This window comes from Notechis scutatus, chromosome 5 (genome assembly GCF_049901735.1).
Source record: "Notechis scutatus isolate UNSWTSFEM ecotype Mainland chromosome 5, rNotScu1.2, whole genome shotgun sequence".
In the NCBI taxonomy this organism is placed as follows: Eukaryota; Metazoa; Chordata; class Lepidosauria; order Squamata; family Elapidae; genus Notechis; species Notechis scutatus.
This window is the reverse complement of record NC_142013.1, coordinates 12,387,952-12,410,784: the sequence shown is the minus strand read 5'-3', so window position 1 is coordinate 12,410,784 and position 22,833 is coordinate 12,387,952. Positions and strand designations below refer to the sequence as shown.

The 22,833-nt window shown below is 44.3% G+C and overlaps 1 protein-coding gene across 1 annotated transcript in view; it reads right to left on the bottom strand.

The window, feature by feature from the left end:
- The window catches only part of HEPHL1 (hephaestin like 1), a 54,843-nt gene that overhangs the window by 15,495 nt on the left and 16,515 nt on the right, over positions 1-22,833 (bottom strand). The window contains exons 6-13 of the mRNA XM_087966164.1: positions 20,808-20,973; positions 20,011-20,150; positions 18,697-18,828; positions 14,670-14,881; positions 11,957-12,107; positions 7,440-7,652; positions 6,849-7,065; positions 1,704-1,843 (exon numbers count right to left, since the gene is read on the bottom strand). Of these exons, the coding sequence (XP_087822290.1) occupies positions 1,704-1,843; positions 6,849-7,065; positions 7,440-7,652; positions 11,957-12,107; positions 14,670-14,881; positions 18,697-18,828; positions 20,011-20,150; positions 20,808-20,973 (1,371 nt within the window). The remainder of the gene's footprint in view (positions 1-1,703; positions 1,844-6,848; positions 7,066-7,439; positions 7,653-11,956; positions 12,108-14,669; positions 14,882-18,696; positions 18,829-20,010; positions 20,151-20,807; positions 20,974-22,833) is intronic.

Genomic DNA, 22,833 nt, shown 5'->3' with positions numbered 1-22,833 from the left:
ATATCTCCCCTGGTCTTCCGGGAGAGTGAAAACGGCCTCCCCCAGGCTCTGGGGGTCCTCCGGAAGCCGGAAACAGGAAACTGGCCCAGAAGGCCTGTTTTTCCCCCTCCCAGAGCCTCCGCGCAGACCCTGCACTTACTTCCATTGAAAATGGGCTGCGTGGAGACTCCTGGGAAGGGAGGGGCGGGGCCAGCCGATCGGTTGAAATACCGGTTCGACGAACCAGATGTAACTTTAACATCCAGTTCGCCCGAACTGGTCCGAACCGGTAGAATCCCACCCCTGACAACAGGGAAGGAGCTAACCTCAGGTGGGGAAGGATGTCCCATAAGGCACATGCCACAGCGAGAAGGCCTATCTCCTTGGACCATCCCAGGCAGATGGTGGCAATATGCTTTTCCCTGCTGGATTGAATGGGATGATGTCACCAGAGGTCATCGGTCCTTCAGATAAGCCAGTCTCTTCTCATGAAAGGCCTATTAATGAATACATTGAGCAAGAGGAGACTGAGATAAGACCTGATAACAGGGAAGAAGATATGGATTTATTTTCTATAGCGGCTGAGGATAGAACAAGAACAGTGAAAAAAGTAAGGTTCTACATTTAGGCAAGAAAAACCAAATGCACAGGTATAGATAGGTGGTACCTGGCTCAGTAACTGCGAGAAGAATCTTGGAACCCTAGTGGACAATCACTTAAATATGAGCCAGAAGTGTGCAGCAGCTGCCAAAAAAGCCGCCACAGTTCTAGAGTGCATAAACAGAGGGGTAGAATCAAGATCACGTGAAGTGTTAATACCACTTTATAATGCCTTGCTAAGGCCTCACTTGGAATACTGCATTCAGTTTTGGTCACCGCAATGTAAAAAAGATGTTGAGACTCTGGAAAGAATGCAGAGAAGAGCAACGAAGATGATTAGGGAACTGGAGGCTAAAACATATGAAGAACGGTTGCAGGAATTGTGTGTGTCTGGTTTAATGAAAAAAAGGACTAGAGGTGACATTATAGCAATGTTCCAATATCTAAGGGGCTGCCAAAAAGAAAAGAAGATCAAGCTATTCTCCAAAGCATCAGAAAGCAGGACAAGAAGCAATGGATGGAAAGTAATCAAGGAGAGAAGCAACCCAGAACCAAGGAGAAATTTCCTGACAATTAATCAGTAGGTAGAAGTTCTACAGAGGAAAGAAATATTCCTGAATACAAGAGCTACTAAGCAGAAGACATCTGAAATCATGGAAAGCTCCATTACTAGAGTTTTTAAAGCACAGGTTGGATAACCCTTGTTCTGGCGGGGGAGTCTGATGAGTCTTTCTCAAGCAGGGGTTTGGACCAATAAAGTCCAAAGTCCTTTCCAACCATATGATTCTACAATAATGGCATTGCAGCAATGACCTTTATTTTGTGGAAGCAAATGGGACACTGAACAATGCACATCGGCACAATGATGAGAAATACCGCTCTTTGGAAATTAGGAGATAAGACAAAACAGAAAGAAAATGGAAACTATTGGAATGGAGATCCAAGAGGATTTGTCTCAACCATTTCTTATCCTTTTACATTGATATTACAATCCTAAGCACACATCGCAAGGAAAAAATTTAATTGAAATCAGCAGGGTTCCCCTTTGCAACGAAAATGTGTTTGCAATTGTTTTAAAACTCATGTGTCCAAAGTATGCCTCATGCTTTATCCAAGTTCCTCACCTAGAATTTGCAGGTGTTCCTCTTTTAATGTCCTTTTTTTGTGCTCCATAAATCTTCCGTCTATATATTCTCTATAAACCACCTTCTTGTATTTCGAACCTATCATATCTTCAGCCTGGCTCACAAATATATGTCCGTAACTTGAAAAATAAGTAAAAGTATAACAATAGTCATAATTCTGTATTATAATTAATCATTTGTACACATCCACAGTCAATAATTCCTGGAGACAAGAAATCACACATCAAGCCACTGAAAATGACAGTGAAAATTTTTTATTTTAAAATTCAGAATGGTTATTTACTTATGACTGATTTTCATACTTACGACCGTGGCAGCATCCCTGTGGTCATGTGATCAAAATTCAAACGGTTGGCAACCGACTCATATCTATGACGGTTGCAGAATCACGTGATCATCTTTTGCAAAGACGGGGAGCAAAATCAATGGGGAAGCCAGATTCAGTTAACTGTCATGCCCCTGTTGGAGACTGACTCTGAGGGAGAGGAGGAACAGACGACAGGGAGTGGAAATGTGGCTCTGGAGGTTGTGGAGGAGGCTGGGGAAGGGCAGAGGCCGGCTGAGCAGTCAGAGGAGGATCCAGGCCCATCCCCTCTCCATCCAAGGGCAGGCAGGGAGGAGAGGATACAGGAGAAACATGAATGGTGTAGTCTACGGGGGAGGAAAGGGCCTTGATCCTCTTCATGGGCTGCAGCTATGAGAACTGGTTAAAAGGACGGGCATGCGTACGGGCCCGTGCTGGAAACAAAGCGTGGAAATATCTCTAGTCTGTCATTCCTCTCTGAGTTTGGCGTCCTTCCCAGTGTGTGTTCTGGTATCTGTGGACGTCTTCAAGCCCTTATCCTGCCTGGTTCCCTTAATTGCTTCAGTGTGGTTTGTGTTGTTTTTACTCTTCATAATTTATAGGCATTTTTAGTTTAAACGGCATTTCCTCCTTTTTGTAACTGCTTGTGGGGGAGTTTTTTGTCTCCAATCAAGGATATTTGGAGCTTTGAAGCAAAGTGAAGGAATAAAAGGAGCTTTACCTATTTTTGTGACTGTTTATTTTGTATCCCACCCTGGGTCATCACAGTTAACAACTATGTGACTAACGTAACAATTGCAACAATTCACTTAACAACCATGGCATGAAGGGACAATGGAAAGGGGCTAAACTCACTTAACAAATGTCTCACTTAGCAACACAAATTTTGGGCTCCATTGCGGTCGTAAATCAAGGACTATCTGTATTATTTCTGAATACAGATGATTTTACTTCCACGTGAATATCTATAGCTTTGACAGCAAAATCTCTTAAAAGAAATGGGTATGTCAATCAAACAACTATATTTTCTCCTTTGTTTTTACTGGGAATTAGTTATGACTAGATGGATTGGGGTCAAGATTTTGGTAAACTCAGCTATAAGGTTATACATCCTGTTTTCAATGCAAAGCTTCTTTCCCAGATGGCTCAAGCTGGTTTACACTGACCTATTTTGAAAATGCTTCAACATGCTGGGTTTGATTTCTTTTTCTTTTTTCTTTTTAATAATTTTATTCATAAACATTTTTGAATACAGCATTTTGTCCGAGTATATTATTTACAAGAAACAAAAACCATAGCTAATACTATAATAGATATTAACCCATTAACTAATAATAGCAATAATATAATGCATAAATTAATAGCTCTAATGATAGTATAGCTCCGATATAGCAAAAATATCACCAAATTTTTAAATAGCTTTTTTTATGCTTAACACTTTCATATTTTCATATTTTCAGTACTTCTAATGGTTATAGTTATAAAACAGCTCTGCTTTTAATACATACATTCATTGTTTTTCTTCCTATAACTTCTACCTCTTGTCTTTAACCACTCATAGAATCTATTCTATATCAGGTAGTATTCTGAGTCTTCTTTCTCTCTTATTTTTAAGGTTAATCTGTCCATCTCAGCACATTCTAGAATTTTCCTAATTACCTCCTCATCTGATGGGGTATTCTCAAGTTTCCAGTATTTTGCAAAGCTAATCCTTGCTGCTGTCAATATATGTAAAACTAAATGTGCAGTTCATTTATCGTAACCCTCTGAGATTATGACCAGCAAATATACTTCTGGTTTCCGGTCTATCTTCTCTTTAGTTATTTTTTCCAGCTATAAAGTTATAAATCCTGTTTTCAATGCAAAGCTTCTTTCCCAGATAGCTCAAGCTGGTTTACGCTGACCTATTTTGAAACTGCTCCAACATGCTGGGTTTAATTTCTAAAGAGACAAGTGGTAGGGATAATATCAACCTTCTGACCTGGATGCAGAACATAACCTCAGTGTCAGGATTCCAGCAATCACCTTAATTAAATCATGATTCTCAAGCCAATCTTCAAAAAACTTCAAAGGATTTATTAGAGGCAACATGCTGGCACTGCCCTGTATGAAGCCAACTCTGGCATACGTAATTTATAGTCACCTGTGACCCTGTTTTGCCCTTCCCCCCTGGGTGTCTCATAAACCAGATTCTCCAATTGAGCCCATTCACGGGCTGGGTGTCATCATTCACATTCTCCAATTAAATATATTTGCGGGCAAAAGCTCTGGTATTTTACTTACAATCTTTTAAAGATAAGAGTTGGAATGTACTTTCGATTTCAAACTGCACTGCTCTTCCAGATTTCCTTCCTCCCCCCCTCCCCTCTTTTATGGCAACTACTAAAACAGGCATAGGAATGTTTTATGAGTTGACACTCAGAGGTTGTGATGACCCCGGGGCATGGCACAAAAGCAACAAAGTCACAAAAGTAGGTAAAGTCCCTTTAATACCTCCAACTTGGCCCCCAATGTCCAGTTATCATCGGCTGGAGAAAAAACTCTCCCAAGAACAGTTTTTAAAGGGAAGGAATTCAGTCCGAACCCAAAGTGCATATAAATTATAAATAAAAACCAACACAAACCATGCTGCAGCAATTAATGAGACAGGGCAGGATAAGGAATTGCAGACTTCAAAAGATAACAAAACACACACAGTTGGGAGGATGCCAGAACCCAGATAAGACTTGACAAACAAAGATAATTCACGCTTTGCTTCCAGCAAGGTGCTGTGCGCAAACACCCTTTTAAAATCCTGTTTTCCCAGCTGCAGCTAATGAAGGGAATCAGGGCCCTTTTCTCCCCTGTAACCCACGTAACTCACATTGCTCCCTTCTCCATTCCTCCCTGCGTGCCCTAGGATGAAGAGGAGGTGGGCCTGGGTCTTCCTCTGAATGCCCAGCCGGACTGTGCCCCAGTTTCTTCCCCAGCTACCAGAGCCACACTCCCACTCCCTGTCAGCTGCTCAACCTCCCCCTCGGAATCAGATACCAACATGAGCATGACAGAGATTCTTGGTGTTCTCTGAGCTTGGCTGTTTTCTTACAGATGCTTCATTACACAGCTAGGCAGCACCATCGTGGACTACAAATATTCTCTACTATTGAACATAGAATATAGAATAATAGCGCTAGAAGGGACCTTGGAGGTCTTCTAGTCCAGGGATCCCCTACCCCTGGTCCATGGACCAGCATTGGTCCATGTCCTGCCAGAAACTGGGCTGTGTAAACAAGTGAAGCCCCATCCATGGGTGTGATGACCAAGAGTATATCAGAAATATAACAAAACCCAAAACGTAACTAAAAGTCCTTTAATGGCTTCAACTTGGCTTCACTGTTTAATTGTTCACAGTGGAGGAATAAACTATTTTCAGAATAACATTTCAAAGGAAAGAAACACAGTTCAAATTCAAAGAGCCGATAACGAAGCAAAACCCCAAAACAAACCGCATTGAATAAAGTTCCATGACAGACCAGGATAGATAATTGCCAACTTCAGGAAGATAACCAGGGACAGACTGTTGGAAGAACACCAACCAAGATAAACCTTCTTTAGGAATAAAACACTAATTTGTCTCCAGTGTCTGTTAGCACGCAGGTCCAACCTTTTATGCAGATTTCACACCTGCAACCCATGAAGAGGATGATCATGGCCCTCTCCTCCCGAGTAGGCCGCATTTTACCCTGATCCTCTCCTCCCTGCGTGCCCTAGGATGGATAGGGGATGGGCCTGGGTCCTCCTCTGATTGCTCAGCCGGCCTCTGCCCTTCCCCAGCCTCCTCCACCAACTCTGGAGCCACACTTCCACTCCCTGTTGGCTGCTCCCCCTCTTCCTCAGAGTCAGTCTCCACCAGGGGCATGACAATGGGATGCAGGGGGACTGTGAAACCATGTCCCCTCTGGTCTGTGGAAAAAACTCTCTCCATGGAACTGGTCCTTGGTGCCCAACAGGTTGGGGGCCACTGCTCTAGTCCAACCCCCTTCTCAAGGCAGGAGATCTTATATTATCCCAGTCAAATGTCCATTCTGCTTTTGAAAACCTCCAGTGATGGAGCATCCTCAACTCCAGAAGGCAAAGTGTTCTATTGATTAACCTGTTGTGGTCCACCAGCAGCCTGCAGCGACATCAGCAGAGTCAGACAGTGGGAAGGAACATGGGCCAGTCTGGGAGTCTGGTCAGATGAGGGTCCTGCATCCAATACAGAGATGGGGCCAGGGGCATCTGGGAGTTATGTGCTGACTCCGGAGCCTCCAGAATCTGACAGCAGCGAGGCAGAGGAACAAGGGGAGCCTGTTTCCAGTGTGCATGCGCACAGAACTGCCAGAAGTCAAGAACAGTTAAGACAAAAGGGGCGATTCAGGAGTAAGGCTTGGAGGTGATTGGCTCTCCCATAAGACATAAAGGAGGAGCAAAGGGATATGAACCTGTGCAGGAAGCAACTTTATTCGTACTGGTCGGTTTGAAACCTGAAGCTCTGTGTTGAATTTGTGCTCCATTTGGCCTTGTATAATTAATTGGAAATTTAGTCGTTGGCAGCATTTCAAGAAAGATAAAGGTGCGTGCTTATCAGACTTATCCTGAAGGACTTTGGCAGACTTCTATGGGACTATTTACAAACTGTTTGAGACTCATTACGGGCTGTGAATGACAGCCATTTAAATAAAGAAAAAAGAGTTTTGGGACTAACATGTGTTTGTTAGTGTCTCAATAAGCCTTGGTCAGAACATAACCATTCACACAGTTGGTAGATAAACTATTAGTAGAATATAATCTGTCCATACCTTTCTTTTTTGCCCATTCCTTCCATCTTCTTCTCAGCCCAGGTCTTATTAGGGGCATAATCCCATTCCACCTCTTCTGCAGCCACATAGTAGGTCCTCACTGTTCCATGGTGTCTATGATCATCAGATGAGCTCTTGCCACAGGATTTAACATTATACCATTGCTTCATCCCACCAGTAAAGTGTTCAAATGTCCTACAAGCCACTTGGAAAGTCCCTGAAAGGAAATCGATTATGAACTAAAGGGTTAAGCGTTAAAAATGGCAAAAGTTTTATACTAAAAAACGAATCGGTCCTTTAATTTTAAAAAACATTTTATTTTGGAGAAGAGGGAAAAAAGATTTAGTTGGGAAAAACAAGAGATCGATAAAACCAAGCCTGCAACCAGAATTGGAACCAGTTGTATATTTGAATGTATAATCATAGGTGTCAAAAGATAACTGGAATCCATAAGATGAATTATTCAAAAAGTTAATTACTCAGAAGTCTGCATAATTTGTATTCTAACATCATGTTAAATTAGTGGAGAGAGAGAAATCGCTTTGGTGGCAAGTCAAGGGACGATGCTGAGAGCCCATTTCTAACATTTACCTGTTTGATCTGGCTGCATCAGTGCTGTGGTTGTAACATGGGAGAACAAAGGGAGACTGTCCCTTATGGTGCCTCCCAAATGGATGGTGTTTCCTTGGAAATGAATGCCGTGAACATCTGCACTGCCGCCTAGTCCAAGCATATGCCAAGAAACAAGGTCACCTTTGCACATGTTGAGGCCAGGTAAGGTACCAAACAGGTAGCCATTGACCGCTGAAAGGAGGAAAAGAAAATTGCAGGAAGGCAGATTCTGGCTGATTGATAGAAAAACACTAAGAACACTTGACAATGGAACCGATGCTCAAGAGAAGTGATGAATTCCCCTTTATGGCCTGCCTTTAAGGAGAAGCTGCACAGCCATTTGTCAAAGAGGCTCAATTTGTATTCTTCAAATGAACAGGGTTTTGGACCCAATAATCTGTTTTCTTGCAGATGTTTCATTACCCAACTAAGTAACATCATCAGTACTAGAAGAGAGTTATTAGTTATTACTTTACTTCATTGTCATTGCACCTTGTACAACGAAATCAAACACCATCTTCAGTGCACATCATGACCATGACCATGAAATAAACACAAACACACATCCTTCACCCTCCACACATTGAACTGGAAACCCCCGACACCGCACCAATACTGCACTATACAGCAGAATTCAAAAGAGCTACTGCCCTGGGATAGAAGCAGTTTTTCAGCCTATTTGTCCTTGTTTTTATTATTCTGTACCGTCTGTCAGATGGTAATAGTTCAAAAAAAGGGTTCCCAGGATGAGATGAATCTTTGATAATGTTTTGAGCTTTCTTAAGGCAGCGGGAGCTATAAAGCTCTTCCAAAGAGGGGAGAGGACAACCAATGATCTTCTGGGCAATGACATTAACCCTCTGGAGAGCTTTCCTATCTGCCACTGTGCAATTGGCAAACCATACAGAGGTGCAGTAAGTTAAGATACTCTCTATGGTGCAGCGGTAGAAGATCACCAGCAGTTTTCCATCCACTTGTTTCCTGAGAAGCCTCAGGTAATATAATTTCTGCTGGGCCCTTTTGACCAGGGCTGCAATGTGAGCACTCCAGGTCAGGTCCTCTTTTATGGTAACACCCAGAAACTTAAAACTGGCCACTTGCTCCACTTGGTCTCCATTGATAAGAAAGGGTTGGATGTCTGATCTGTTCCTTCTATAATCCACTATAAGCTCCTTGGTCTTATTGGTGTTGAGGAGCAAGTTATTGTCTCCACACCACAAAAGCAACTAGTCCACCTCATTTCAGTAGGCAGACTCATCCCCCCAACCCCCGGAGAGTCCCACCACTGTTGTATCATCTGCAAATTTAGTAATAGTATTACTAGTGTGAGTGGGAATGCAGTCATGCACTTAAAGAGTAAGGGACTCAACTCGCAACCCTGTGGTGTACCAGTGTTAAGAATAAGGGCTGAAGAGGTATGATTACCTAATCTGACCCTCTGTGAGCAGCCAGACAGGAAATCCATAATCCAAAGGCAGACTGAATAAGAAAGTCCAAAGTCCAGAAGTTTAGACACTAGAGTGCGGTTTGTTCTCAATTATATACTAGTGACTTGCCCTGTCAGCGCTGATGGGAATGTTTTTGATGGTTCCTTGTAGGATGTCATTTATTGTTTGATTGTTTACTGCCACCAACACTGACAGGGCAAACCACTTGTAAATAAACAAAACTAAACCCCACTCTTTTCTAGCACAGATGATGTTACCTAGTTGGGTAATGAAATGTCCGCAAGAAAACAACCAAGCTCAGAGAGCACCAAGGACCTCACAGTTCAACCTTGAGCTACAAATATTATCTTCTATAATTTCATTTTTAGTTATAGATGATATGGTGTTCCCATTGAAAGGGGGTAATCTGAAGATTCCCCTGGTTCCACCGTGCTGCTTGATCAGCAGATGGTTGCCATGTCAGGAGAGATTTTACTCAGCTAGTGTGCCAGTTATATTGTACCAGTTGTGTTCCCTCCTGGATCAGAAGGCTCTGGCAATAGTGACTCATGTGCTTATCATCTCTTGTTTGGGCTATTATAATTTGTTCTATATCAGGCTACCTTGGGAGGACTATTCAAAAACTACAGTGGCACAAAACTCAAGTGTCATTTGCTAGTATTATAGTGGAGAACATCTACACATTGTAGTTGGCTACAGTTGACTTTCAAGTCCAATAAAATTGTTATAGATATTAGTTAGAAAGCCCTTGTGACCTGGATGCTTGCTACCTATGGGACTACATCTGTGTAGTGATTAACAGGCTGGCCTAGTAAGCAGGAGACAGTTCTAGTCCTCCTTTAGGCATGAAAGCCACCTGGCTAACTTTGGGCCTCTCTCTTAGTCCAAAGTAGTGGTGGTTTGCTACTGGTTCGCACCGCTTTGGGAGAACAGATTGTTAATTTTATGGCCAGTTCAGCGAACGGGCAAATCCCACCTCTGGCTGGCCCCACCCTGCCCACCCCTCCCAGGAGTCCCCACAAGGCCCATTTTGGAGGGAGAAAATGGCCCCTTGCAGCCCGTTTTCACTCCGAGGGTGGTGCAGGAGGCCAACTAGGCCATGCCCACCATGGCCACACCCACACACAGCAACTGGGCAGAGAACTGGTTGTTAAATTTTTTGAAACCCACCCTGGTCCAAACTATTTCATAAAGATATTGTGATGAGGAAATACCGTTAGAGAATTAGATATGTTCACTGCCTTCTGAGAAGAAAATCTAATAATAATGGCTTCTGGTTTGTGCAGATAGATTGAGGGAGTGCACATTAGGTTAGGTCATCTGAAGTTGCATACCAGATGTTTGTGGTCTTACTGAAGAAAATAACCAGTTTTATTAATCTTCCATGCAGCTGATTCTGATTAATCACAGACAATTCCACAGAAAGACTTAAAATGTATAAGCAACATATCTATACATTGGAGACACCATCAGCATCCCCAAGTTTATTTTTTAATTCAACTTCTATATTATTCAACAAATATATTTTATTATTAAATAATACGTTACTATATTGAGTGGTGTGGTGGCCTAGAGGTGGAGTTCTCGCCTCACAATCAGGAGGCTGTGTTTGATCCTAGGTAGAGGCAGAAATTTCTCTCTGAGCACAATGAGAATTTATCTGTTGAATAAAATTCCGCATTGGCAACAGGAAGGGCATCGGGCCAGTAAACACCCAGTCTCCATTCAGTTGCCCAGACTCAACCCCACAAGGGATTATGGGGTCATAAAAAGGAGACAATGATGAATACGTTACTATATTATGATTTTAATCATAATAACATTGAAACTTTGCAATATTACCATATTCACCAATCTTGTTTGATTTTAAATCAGCAGAGCACATCTTACAGACAGAAAGGATGGCCAGCTTTTGCCTCATACAATTATAGTTTTAGTATTTCACAAAAATAAGGCAAGAACCAAGGAACCATAAAGCCATTCGTTTACCTAAGGTGTTTTATCCGGACAAGACTCATAGATTCATGAGTTCGTAGATGTTCTCTGGGTTAATAGGTTTTATGAAGAAGCTGGCCAGAATTAGTCATCTGATTGTATCCTTCCTTGCTATTCTTTCACTTGTTTCCTTATCCCTCCCGCACCCAAATCAATTTACTGGGGAAAGACATAATACATATAAAAAGTAATTTGGCTGCCTTAGCCAGATTTCTCTGTCTTGAGGAGTGAAGGACATCACCTCTGAGTCCCATCAGATCCAAGAAATAATTCTGTTCATTTTCAAATCTATCCCAATTCTCATTGGACCTGCCATTTTTTAAAAGGTAAAGTTTTCCCCTGTACAATTGTGTCAATGCTGGAAGGTGCTGCTCATCTCCATTTCTTAGCTGAGGGAGCCAGCATTGTCTGAAGATCTGACAATGCCTGACACGCAGATGCTCAGAAGGCAGAGGAGAGGAGAGCAGTGGAAATCTGTGGGTCCATCCTTGGGAAGGAAGATCCACTGCTGATAGTGATTGTCTGTGATCATGTGGCCAGTATGACAATATGCCAAGGTGCATGGAACATCATTACCTTCCCACCAAAATGGTACCTATTTTTCTACTCGCATTTGCCTGTTTTCGAACTGCTAGGTTGGCAGGAGCTGGGGCAGGAATAGGAGCTCACCCCATCACACGTTTTTGGGTTTTCAACTGCCAACCTTCTGGTTGATAAGCCAGCATGTTAACCACTAGTCCACCCATTCCTTAATCATTTAACTGCTGTTCCACAAGTCCCTCCCTATTTTTGAGAGACAGAAAAAAAGCAACAGCATTTTGGCTGCTTTCCATGGTCAGGAAAAGAAAGGAAGGAGTAATTCTATCCTCTTTTCAATTCAAGGCATTCTTTGGATGGAGAAAATTACTTTATTCCCCTCAGGATGGATGGCAAACAGTAGCATAAACCCTATACAGCCCTACGCTTATCTCACAACCTCTCATTCTACCCTATATTTTTGCATCATGTTGAAAACTTCTCTTGTTTAACTCCCCAAATGTATATTTTTCATACCATGCATTCTGTTGGATTCCTGGAAATCCATATCCTTCTTATCAACCATCGAGGGACCGCCAGTAAAAGCCTCAATATTTAGGTCAAAATAAAAACTCAGATTTTCGTCAAAGATAGTGAAGAGCAGATAGAATTCTTTGTCTACTCCTTTCTGTAGCCAAAACAAAAACATTGTTCATTAAAACGGCAAACGTTCAGTCTGCAGATTAAATAGAAAACCAGAAATAAATTTCAATCAGCTTCCTGATCATTTCCTCTATACATGTAGATGGGGCATTTTGGCTACTGCCTAAGTTAAGGATTTTTTTTAAAAAAAATTAAAGTAGCATCATTGAAGCTGCTAGTGTCTTTTGCCATACATCAGATTTCTAAAACTACCAACAATGCAAAATTATTACAAGTAACCTTAAGCCAATGGTGCACAGCCTTTTCTTGATCAAAGTGCCCATTTTCCCCTATTGTCTACCAATTGTTATTGGTACTCCTTGAGTTATGAACACAATGGGGACCAGAATTTCCATTTCCAAACAAGGCAGATATTAAGTGAATCATGCTCAATTTAATGAACTCTTTTGCTATGGTTGTTAAGTGAATTGCTGCAGTTGTTAAATAATCACATCAGTGGTGGGATTCAATTTTTTAACTACTGGTTTTGTGGGCGTGGCTTGGTGGGCATGGTGTGGCTTGGTGGGCGTGGCTTGGTGGGCATGTTAGGGGAAGGATACTGTAAAATTTCCAGTCAGAGGTGGTATTTGCTGGTTCTCCAAACTACTCAAAATTTCCACTACCGGTTCTCCAGAACTGGTCAGAACCTGCTGAATACCACCTCTGGGTCCCAACCTTTCCAGCTTTGCAGAGCAATGGTGGGAAAGGAGGGGATACTTCCACGCAATCACCCGCTGCTCACACCAATGGAGCTTCACATACAAGCATTCTTGCCCGCCACTTGTGTAACCTGGTTCTGAATGGGCTGCCATGGTCTGGTACTGGCAGGGGTGGGCTTCAAAAATTTTAGCAACTGGGTCTCTGCCTGGTTGCTGGGTGGGCGTGGCCTAGTCAGCCTCCTGCACCATGGCGGGAGGGGGGCGTTTTCATCCTCCTCAGGCTTCGGAACCTTTTCTCGAGCCTTCAGGAGGGTGAAAATGGCCTCCCCGGGCTCCAGAGGCTGGAAATGGGCCTGTTTCTGGCCTTCCAGAGCCTCTGGGAGGCCCATTTTTCACCCTCCCCAAGCCTCTGTGTGGGCCCTGCACTTACCTGGCATCCAAAACAGGCCGCGTGGAGATTCCTGGGAGGGGAGGGGCAGGGCGGGGTGGACATGGCCAGCCAGGGGTGGATTTTCTGGTTCACTGAACCGGTCATTAAAAATGATAAAATTAGCTACTGGTTCACCCGAACCAGGGTGAACCGGTAGCAGCCCAACCCTGGGTACTGGGCTGTAGCCCGGATATTGGGGAGCCCTGCTTTAATGGGCCTTTTTACTTGTTATCTTCTGGGGACAATTTGGTTGGGGGTTATAGATAGAAGACCTTTTCAGCTGGACTCTAGATCTCTGAAACAAATTATTATACTGTCTAAAGCTTGCTATGTCAACCCTGAAGGGAACATGGCCGAGGCCATCTTGGAATGCTGACACACTAAGTTTTATCACAACCAACTTTCCAAGATGGTCCTGAGATTTAATCCTTTTCACGGTCTTCTTTTGAGTTGTTTATGCAATTCAGGATGGGTCAGGTTGCATTTTTTTGATTTATTTTTAGTAGTTTAATTACTACCACTGAAGTTTATTTACTGATCCTGAAAATACTAGTCTTTCTTTCCCTCCTTGCAAGCGGCTCTTCAGATGTGGGTGGACTTCAACTCCCACAACTTTTCTGACCAGCACAGCTATTGCTAAGAATTCTGGGAGTTGAAGTCCACTTATCTGGAAGATACTTGACTTGAGGAAAGTACTAGATATAATGAATGACAATTCTTGTAACGCTTTTGGTAATCGTGACCAAGATTTCTATAACTAAACATCAAGACTTAGGCTATATATGTTGTCTTCCTTCCTGGGGACTTAAATTGACCATTGTAGTAGACACAAAATCTTTCTAGTTTTGATGTCTTTTGATCCAGCCAGGTGAGTCTTATGTTGTCAAGTTGTTCCTTTGCATTTGGATCAGTTGGTGGGATTCAAATTTTTTTTACTACCGGTTCTGTGGGCATGGCTTGGTGGCTGTGGTGTGGCTTGGTGGGCATGGCTTGGTGGGCATGGCAGGAGAAGGTTACTGCAAAATCTCCATTCCCTCCCCGCCCCCACTAACCTGCTTTCCAGCTCCGCTCTCCTGTGCAGGGCAACCAAAGAAGACCCAGCCAATCAGCTGGGACTCGGGAGGCAGAGAATAGATGGGGGCGGAGCCAATCAGAGGTGGTATTTGCCGGTTCTCCGAACTACTCAAAATTTCCACTACCGATTCTCCAGAACTGATCAGAACCTGCTGAATACCACCTCTGATTTGGATGTGTGCAACAACCATCCTTTCATTCCACCTATGCCAGGGCTGTCAAACTCCTGGCCCACGGGCCGGATGCGTCATGCGCTGGCCACGCCCTTGCCCAGTTTAGCAAAGGGGGGAAAGTCTGATACATCACGTGATGCTGCCGTGACGACATGAGTTTGATACCCCTGACCTGTGCAATCAACCATTCAAGATATTAGCAAGCTGTTTACCTGATTTCCATTGGATTTCAGAGTATCCTTCTTACAAATGATAAGAGGCCCCACCAAACCAGACTGAGTATCCATCATTGGATCGGTTGCTGAATAATACAAGTATGTGAGGCATGCTGGATCATTGGGTGTAGGTCCAACGCTTTCAGGAACTCTCCATTCATACTTAAAGGTCTCATAAGGTTTAACAAAAGCTCCTGGCTTTGGATATCCTTAAAAGAAAAGAAGTCAAAACATCCCTATGAAATTAAACTGTAATTGAAATCCAAAGATCATTTGAGTACAGGTAGCCTTTGACTTATGACCACAATCGAGTCCAAAATTTGTACTGCTGAGCAAGACATTTGTTAAGTGAGTTTTCCTCCATTATATGACCTTCCTGGCTACCGTTTCTAAGTTAATTGCTGCAGTTATAAAGTTAGTAACACAGTTGTTAAGTGAATCTGACTTATCCCTCGGCTTTGCTAGTCAGAAGGTCTCAAAAGGGGATCACATTACCAGTGGTGGGATTCAAAAATTTCTACTACCAGTTCTGTGGGCATGGCTTGGTGGGCGTGGTGTGGCTTGGTGGGCGTGGCAGGGGAAGATACTGCAAAATCCCATTCCCTCCCCCACCCCACTAACCTGCTTTCCAGCTCCGTTCTCCTGTGCAGGGCAACAAAAGAAGACCCAGCCAATCAGTTGGGACTCGGGAGGCGGAGAATCAATGGGGGCGGGGCCGGTCAGAGGTGGGATTTTCCGGTTCTCCAAACTACTCAAAATTTCCGCTTCAGTTTCTCCTGAACTGGTCAGAACCCGCTGAATACCACCTCTGCAAATGACCCTAGGGATACTGCAACCGTCATCAATATGAGCCAGTTGCCAAGGGTATGGATCACATGATCATGGGGATGCTGCAATGGTTGTAAGTGTGAAAAACGTTCTTGAGTTACTTTTTCCAGTGACACTGTAGCTTTGAATGGTTACTAAACAAGCAGGATTGCCTGGACTGTACGCCTACTCATAGAAATAAAGGTGGTCCTATAGGGGCCTACGAAGAAAAACTGGGTAAAAATATTTACATAAATAAAGAGGTTACGTTAGAATTTCAGCTTTAAGGAGAATGACTGGTGGAAATTTCCCTGCCAACAGGAAATCCATTAATTACTTTCTGTAATTTGTCTCACCTTAGCTCTGAGGGGATATCAGTACTTACTACAGATACTACTTACTCATTACCTCATTAGTGAGGCTGGTTAGAACTTGGCTGTCAGGAACAGAGCAATTACTGTTGAAAGAAAACACTTCAAAGCAGCTGTTTTGGGGAGCCCTTTGACTCATTTGTATACCCACCGCATCCGGCAAATGTAACATTGAAAGTATTCTGCTGATGGATGAATTCAGTAACTAAGTTTATTGTGTGAGGTAATGCAGCTAATGTGTTTGTGCTGCTTTGCTCCAGATAAATAAAAACAAAGTATGGATTGCTGACTGTGTAAGCAGTGGTGGGATTCAACAATTTTTTACTACTGGTTCTGTGGGCATGGCTTGGTAAGCGTGGCATGGTTTGGTGGGCGTGGCAGGGGAAGGATACTGTAAAGCCTCCATTCCCTCCCCACTCCAGGGATTAGATTAGAATTAGAAGAACTTTATTGTCATTGTACAAGTACAACGAAACTGTGGATGCACCCCAGCAACTGTTCGCAATACAATAAAACCAAACCACTTAAAAATGAAGATAAGAAAGATAGAGTACCCACGTCTCCATTTGCAGTTTGAGAATACAATATCTACGAATATACACAAAATATACCTCCAACACTGACTGTAACGCTTAGCCGAGTATAATACACAAGAGATGGATTGTACTGTAATATGTTATTATACATCTGAATGAGGTATTGAGATTTCACATCTTGTCATATCTTAACGAGGTAGTGACTTCGTGTTTATTTGCAGTTCGGATGGCCCAGGGAAAGAAACTATTTCTTAGTCTAGTGGTGTGGGATTTTATTGACCTAAAACGCTGTCCAGGTAGCAGCAGGTCAAAAAGATAATTGCCAGGGTGTGAGGGGTCTTCTATAATGGCCTTGATTCTGCTTTGGCAGCGGGACCTGGCTAAGTCTTCCAGGGAGGGCAGAGTTTACTGCAAAATCCTATTCCCTCCCCCACCCCACTAACCTGCTTTCCAGCTCCGTTCTCCTGTGCAGGGCAACAAAAGAAGACCCAGATGATCAGCTGGGACTTGGGAGGCAGAGAATAGGTGGGGGTGGGGCAGTGGTAGTATTCTACCAGGTTCGGCCTGGTTCTATCGAGCCAGTAGCAGCGATGGGCAGCGGAGACCAAACCGGTTCTCTTCGCCGCTCTGCTTTTGGGCCCACCCGCCCACCTGGGCTCCCATACTCACCTTGATCCTCTGAATTTGAAGTGCAGTTGCTTTGCACGGCACGGCGGAGTGCTGCGTGGCAGCTGCTGAAGCAACCAGGAGAGTGCAGGCTTGCAGGAGGTAAGTTAGAACACCCCTGTGCCTGTGCAAAATGTGTGTTTGGCGTGCGCACGTGTGTGTACGTGTGCAAAGTGTGCCCCCCAAGCCACACACCCCCAAGCCACACCCACAGAACCGGTGGTAAAAATATTTCAATCCCACCACTGGGGTGGGGCTAGTCAGAAGTGGTATTTGCCGGTTCTCCGAACTACTCAAAATTTCCGCTACTAGTTCTCCAGAACTGGTCAGACTCTGCTGAATACCACCTTTGTATGTAAGTAACTTCCCTTAAGTGTCACTTAATCTGGGCCCAATCCGGGACACCTTGAGATTTTTATTCCTTGTTCTCAGTATTTATTTCTGAGGTAGCAGAAGAGAAGATGACTGGGCACCTAAAAACCATATCGCAGGTTTGGTGCTATGTGGCAGACCTCGAAGTTCTCCAAGAAAGTTCTTATGAGTTCAGAGGACCCGAAATTCTGCACAGTTTGAGGGCCTGGAACCTACATCTTGACATCCATACCACACAGGAAATAAATATTTCAGAGACTACTTGTCATGCAAAGGTGCCTTTTCAAGAGGCAACTGGACTTGCTAGTTTTTCTTTGAAGATGTTTTGCTTCTCATCCAGAGAAGCCTCTTCAGCTCTTTTTCTTCAGAGCTGAAGAAGCTTCTTGGATGAGAAGTGAAACATCTTCAAAGAAAAAACAGAAAGTCCAGTTGCCTCCTGAATAAAAAAGGACCTTTGGGACAACTATGATCTGGAAGACTGACAATCTCCATAGATATTTGTGAAGCACTGCTGATATTTGCCATTCAAAACAGTAAACAACATCATTTCAAGTACAGGTAGTCCTCGACTTACGACCACAATTGAGCCCCAAATTTCTGTTGTGAAGTGAGACATTGGTTAAGTGACTTTTGCCCCATTTTACGGCCTTTCTTGCCGGAATTGTAAAATGAATCCCTGCAGTTGTTAAGTTAGCAACACGGTTGTTAAATGAATCTGGCTTCCCCATTGACTTTGCTTGGCAGAAGGTCGCAAAAGGAAACACGTGGAGATTGCAACTGTCAAAAATATGAATCAGATGCCAAACATCTGAATTTTGATCATGTGACCAAGGGGACACTGCAACAGTCGTTAAGTGTGAAAAAAGGTCATAAGTTACTTTTTTCAGTACTTTTGTAACTTTGAATGGTCACTAAATGAACTTTTGTAAGTAGTGGACTATCATCATTCATTGCTGCCTGTTTTCTGTTAATCCCCTGGGTAAAGAACAAAATACACCAAAGTAACATAGACTCACTTGGAGTGGTGCGGTGGCCTAGAGGTAGAGCTCTCGCCTCACAATCAAGAGGCTGTGAGTTCGATCCTAGATAAAGGCAGATATTTCTCTCTCTGGGCACACCGAGAATATATCTGCTGAATAAAACTCGCATTGGTGACAGGAAAGGCATCCGGCCATTAAACACTCTACTAGCTCCATTCAGTTGCTCAGATTCCACCCGCAAGGCATTATGGGGTCATTAAAAGGTGATGATGATGAACATCAACTTACTTACCATCAGCATAAGGGAATCCTTCCGATGGCTTATCGAAAGCTACTCCGTGGGGCATCATGCTATGATTCTTGTCTCCTCTATTGAGAAAAGTAACCAAGATGGTATCACCAACTTCAGCTTTGATAACTGGACCTTGAAATTAGAGGCGAATGAATGAATTGTTTAAAACGAATTGGTTTAAAGCACCATCTTATCTCTGCACCGGAAAATATCCCTACTTCCTTCAGCCTCCTCGCCCCCCCCCCCCATTCATCCTTGTGACTCTCACTACACACTTCTCTAAGAAATCACTTTACAAGCTCCCTTTCTCCATGTAATCACATTGCACTCTCACCAGTGGAACACTTTTGATTGGGCTACAGCTAAAATACTGATAGAGGGACGCGGTGGCTCAGTGGCTAAGACGCTGAGCTTGTTGATCAGAAAGGTCGGCAGCTCGGCGGTTCGAATACCTAGCGCCATGTAACGGAGTGAGCTCCCGTTACTTGTCCCAGCTTCTGCCAACCTAGCAGTTCGAAAGCATGTAAAAAATGCAAGTAGAAAAATAGGGACCCCTTTGGTGGGAAGGTAACAGCGTTCCGTGCGCCTTCGACATTTCGTCATGCCAGTCACATGACCACGGAGACATTTTTGGACAGCACTGATTCTTTGTCTTTGTAACAGAGATGAGCAGCGCCCCCTAGAGCCGGAAACGACTAGCGTGTATGTGCGAAGGGAACCTTTACCTTTTTAAAAAATACTGTTTCTTGTCCTTTCCACCACTCATGCCATGGCAAACAGAAAAAAAAATATAGGAAGGGGAGAAAATACATTGGATTATAGATGTATTTTCCTTTGGAACATCTTCTTCCCAAGCAGTGACATGAAGAGCACCAATATCTGTGTCATCTAATTCCATGTCCCACAAAAAAAAAATATCTGATGTTGTACAAGTAATCCTTGATTTAGGACCACAACTGAGGGAAAAATTTCTGTTGCTAAGCAAAACAATGATTCAGCCAGTTGCAGCCCATTTGATTATCTTTTTTTACCACAGTTGTTAAGTGAGTCACTGCCATTATTAAGGGAATATTGCTTCCTCCCTTAACTTTGCTCATGGGGAAGCCAGCTTGGAAGGTTATAAATGGCGGCCACAGGACCCCAGATGAATGGTTCAGCTGTCATAAACTCATGCCATAGCTTCGCCATCACAAGGCTAGGGTTTCATCATGGCTTGTCTGGGTTCAGAACTGCTCTTAATATGTGCCATCATCAGAGAGGTGTGCCTGAAATCAGTGCCATGAAAAAGCCTCAGGAGTTTCCCCCACCTCATACCAAGTATGCCAAGATGGGCCTCGGATGCAGGTCGCTTCTTCCTTCTGCTAAAGCTACCATCAGTGTAGGCCACATACTGGACTTTCCAGTAGCGTCCTCCAATTCGATCATCTCCTTGTCTGAAGTAAGGAGCTGAATCACTGCGAAAACACAAAGTGTGAATGTCAGTATGTAGTAGGGCAACCTGAGTCACATATCTGCGCAGGTAACTCATTTCAAGTAGACCACAGTGGTTAGAATGCAGTATTGCAGGCTGACTCTGCTCACTGCCTGGAGTTCAATCCTGATTGGTTCAGGGTTGACTCAGCCTTCCATCCTTCCGAGGTCAGTAAAATGGGGGCCCAGAGCTTGTTGGGGGCAATATGTTGACTCTGTAAACTGTAAACAGAGGGCTGTAAAGCACTCTGAAACTGCATATAAGTCTAAGCACTATTGCTACTGCTAAAATTCACGTATTATATTCCCACAAACATGCATAATCTGTATATTTGTTCACTGACTCACAAACTAACCAAAGGTGCTTTATATTTTGTGTTTGCAGGAGATATTAAACCAAAATCATTTGATGCTAAACCTAATCAAAGAGTTCACATTATGAAAATACAGCTTGTTAGCTACCTGTTTTCTGCCAACACAATTATGTGGGATCAACAAGTTAATTTTAAAGTTCCAGGCTCTTATAAGATGGTTTGCAACTGGTGTTAATAAGAGTCAGGAAAACACATTAATATAAGAGTAAGAAAAGGGCTTGGGATTGAATAAATTAACACAATAAAAATAACACATGAGGCTCTGACCTGTCAGTGGCATTTAAAGGTTGTCCAGTGAATGTATCAATACCACCAGGTCCGTAATCCCATAGAATTCTTTCAGCAGCAATAAAATATTTTCTTTTATGACCACTCCAGGATGGAGTAATGTTTTGACCACAAGACTTGATGTTATATAATCCTGACATACCAGCTACAGTGCAAAAAAGAAACACGAGAATCATTTAATCGCTTTTGGTTCCATCCCACAAAGGACGTCTTTATCCAAGATGCTTATCCCAGTCCATTCAAGGCACATGTTCACTGATACCAGTTACATTCCTGAATCTCTCCAAGCTTGTTTATAAATGAACTGATTCATACTGTATTTACCATATGATAGTTACAGTGTCCTGGGGTCATATAAATCCCCTTTTACAACCTTCTGACAAGCTAAGTCAGTGGGGAAGTGAGATTCATTGAACAACTGTGTTATTTATTTAACATCTGCAGTGATTCACTTAACAACTGTGGCAAGGAAGGTCGTAAAATAGAGTAAAACTCACTTAACAAGTGTCTCACTTAGCAACAGAAATTTTGGTCTCAATTGTGGTTGTAAGTCAAGGACTAACCTGTATGTCCTGCAGTATCAAAATTGGTTTTTCCCAAATCTACCCAGAAAGGTTTCCCGAAAAACCGGCTAGGACGTCTTTTCGGGGGTGACTTAATTTCCCCCCCCCCTTGCATCCTCGGGTGGGCGGGCGGCGACAGCTTGGATGTTCGGGAGACCATCCGCCACCGTTAATTTCCCTTCTCCCTTGCTGCCGTAGCGTTACAGCAACGCCACGGCGTTTGGCGCAGCCACGTGCAGCCAGTCAGGGCTCCTCCCTGCAACCGGAGCCCTGAGGAGACACTTGCTTCAGGCGCTCCTGTGGCGCCTTCCCTTTGCCTTCGATGGTAAAGTGAATTATTTTAAAAACCTCCGCTCATCCTATCAGGGCCGTGCGAGCTGAGCAGAGCCGGGAAAGCAAGCCGGGGGTGTTTCCTGGTTCTGCCCAGCCCGTACAGCTCTGCCACGGCCCTGGCGAGATGAGCGGAGGTTTTTAAAATAATTCACTTTACCTTCTAAGGCAAAGGGAAGGCGGCCACAGGAGCGCCTGAAGCCAAGTATACCAACAACAAAAGGCAAATCCTCAAGGTGGGCTGGAGGGAGGTGGCTACGTGCCCCCCGGGCTGCTTCAATGCAAGGTTCTCTAGCCGAGGCTGACAGGAAGTGCCTCCAGGGCCGTGGCAGGCAAGCCGCGGGTGTTTCCTGGTTCTGCCCAGCGCGCGCGGCTCTGCCACGGCCCTGGCGGGATGAGCGGAGGGCCCGGCGGGGAGGCACTCGTTGCCTTGGTGACATTTCGGGTGCCTCCGCCGCCTCCTCGCCCATTGCAGGTGGCGGTGGCAAGCGGCGGCGCTTCGCTGAGGGAAAAAGAAGACAGCGCAGCCACCTTGCTTGCTTTCCCACCTGCCCGCCCCAGATGGCCTCAGGAGCGGCGGCAGTGGCAGCAGGCGCGCACACTCCTGCCGGCGAAGGGAGGAGAGGCGAGGAAAGAGAAGGGAGTGCGGCAGCAGCGGCTGTCACAGTATCGTCTCATAGCGGGGCAAGGCTGGCAAGCTGAGGTGGCCGCACCAGAGAGCGTCACTGCCGACCCCGTCGTGAGGATAAAGGAGCGGGATAGAGATTCAGTCAGAATCGGCTAGAGAAAAGGGGTCGGCAGTGACGATCTCTGGTGCGGCCACCTCAGCTTGCCAGCCTTGCCCCGCTATGAGACGATACTGTGACAGCCGCTGCTGCCGCACTCCCTTCTCTTTCCTCGCCTCTCCTCCCTTCGCCGGCAGGAGTGTGCGCGCTGCTGCCACTGCCGCCGCTCCTGAGGCCATCTGGGGCGGGCAGGTGGGAAAGCAAGCAAGGTGGCTGCGCTGTCTTCTTTTTCCCTCAGCGAAGCGCCGCCGCTTGCCACCGCCACCTGCAATGGGCGAGGAGGCGGCGGAGGCACCCGAAATGTCACCAAGGCAACGAGTGCCTCCC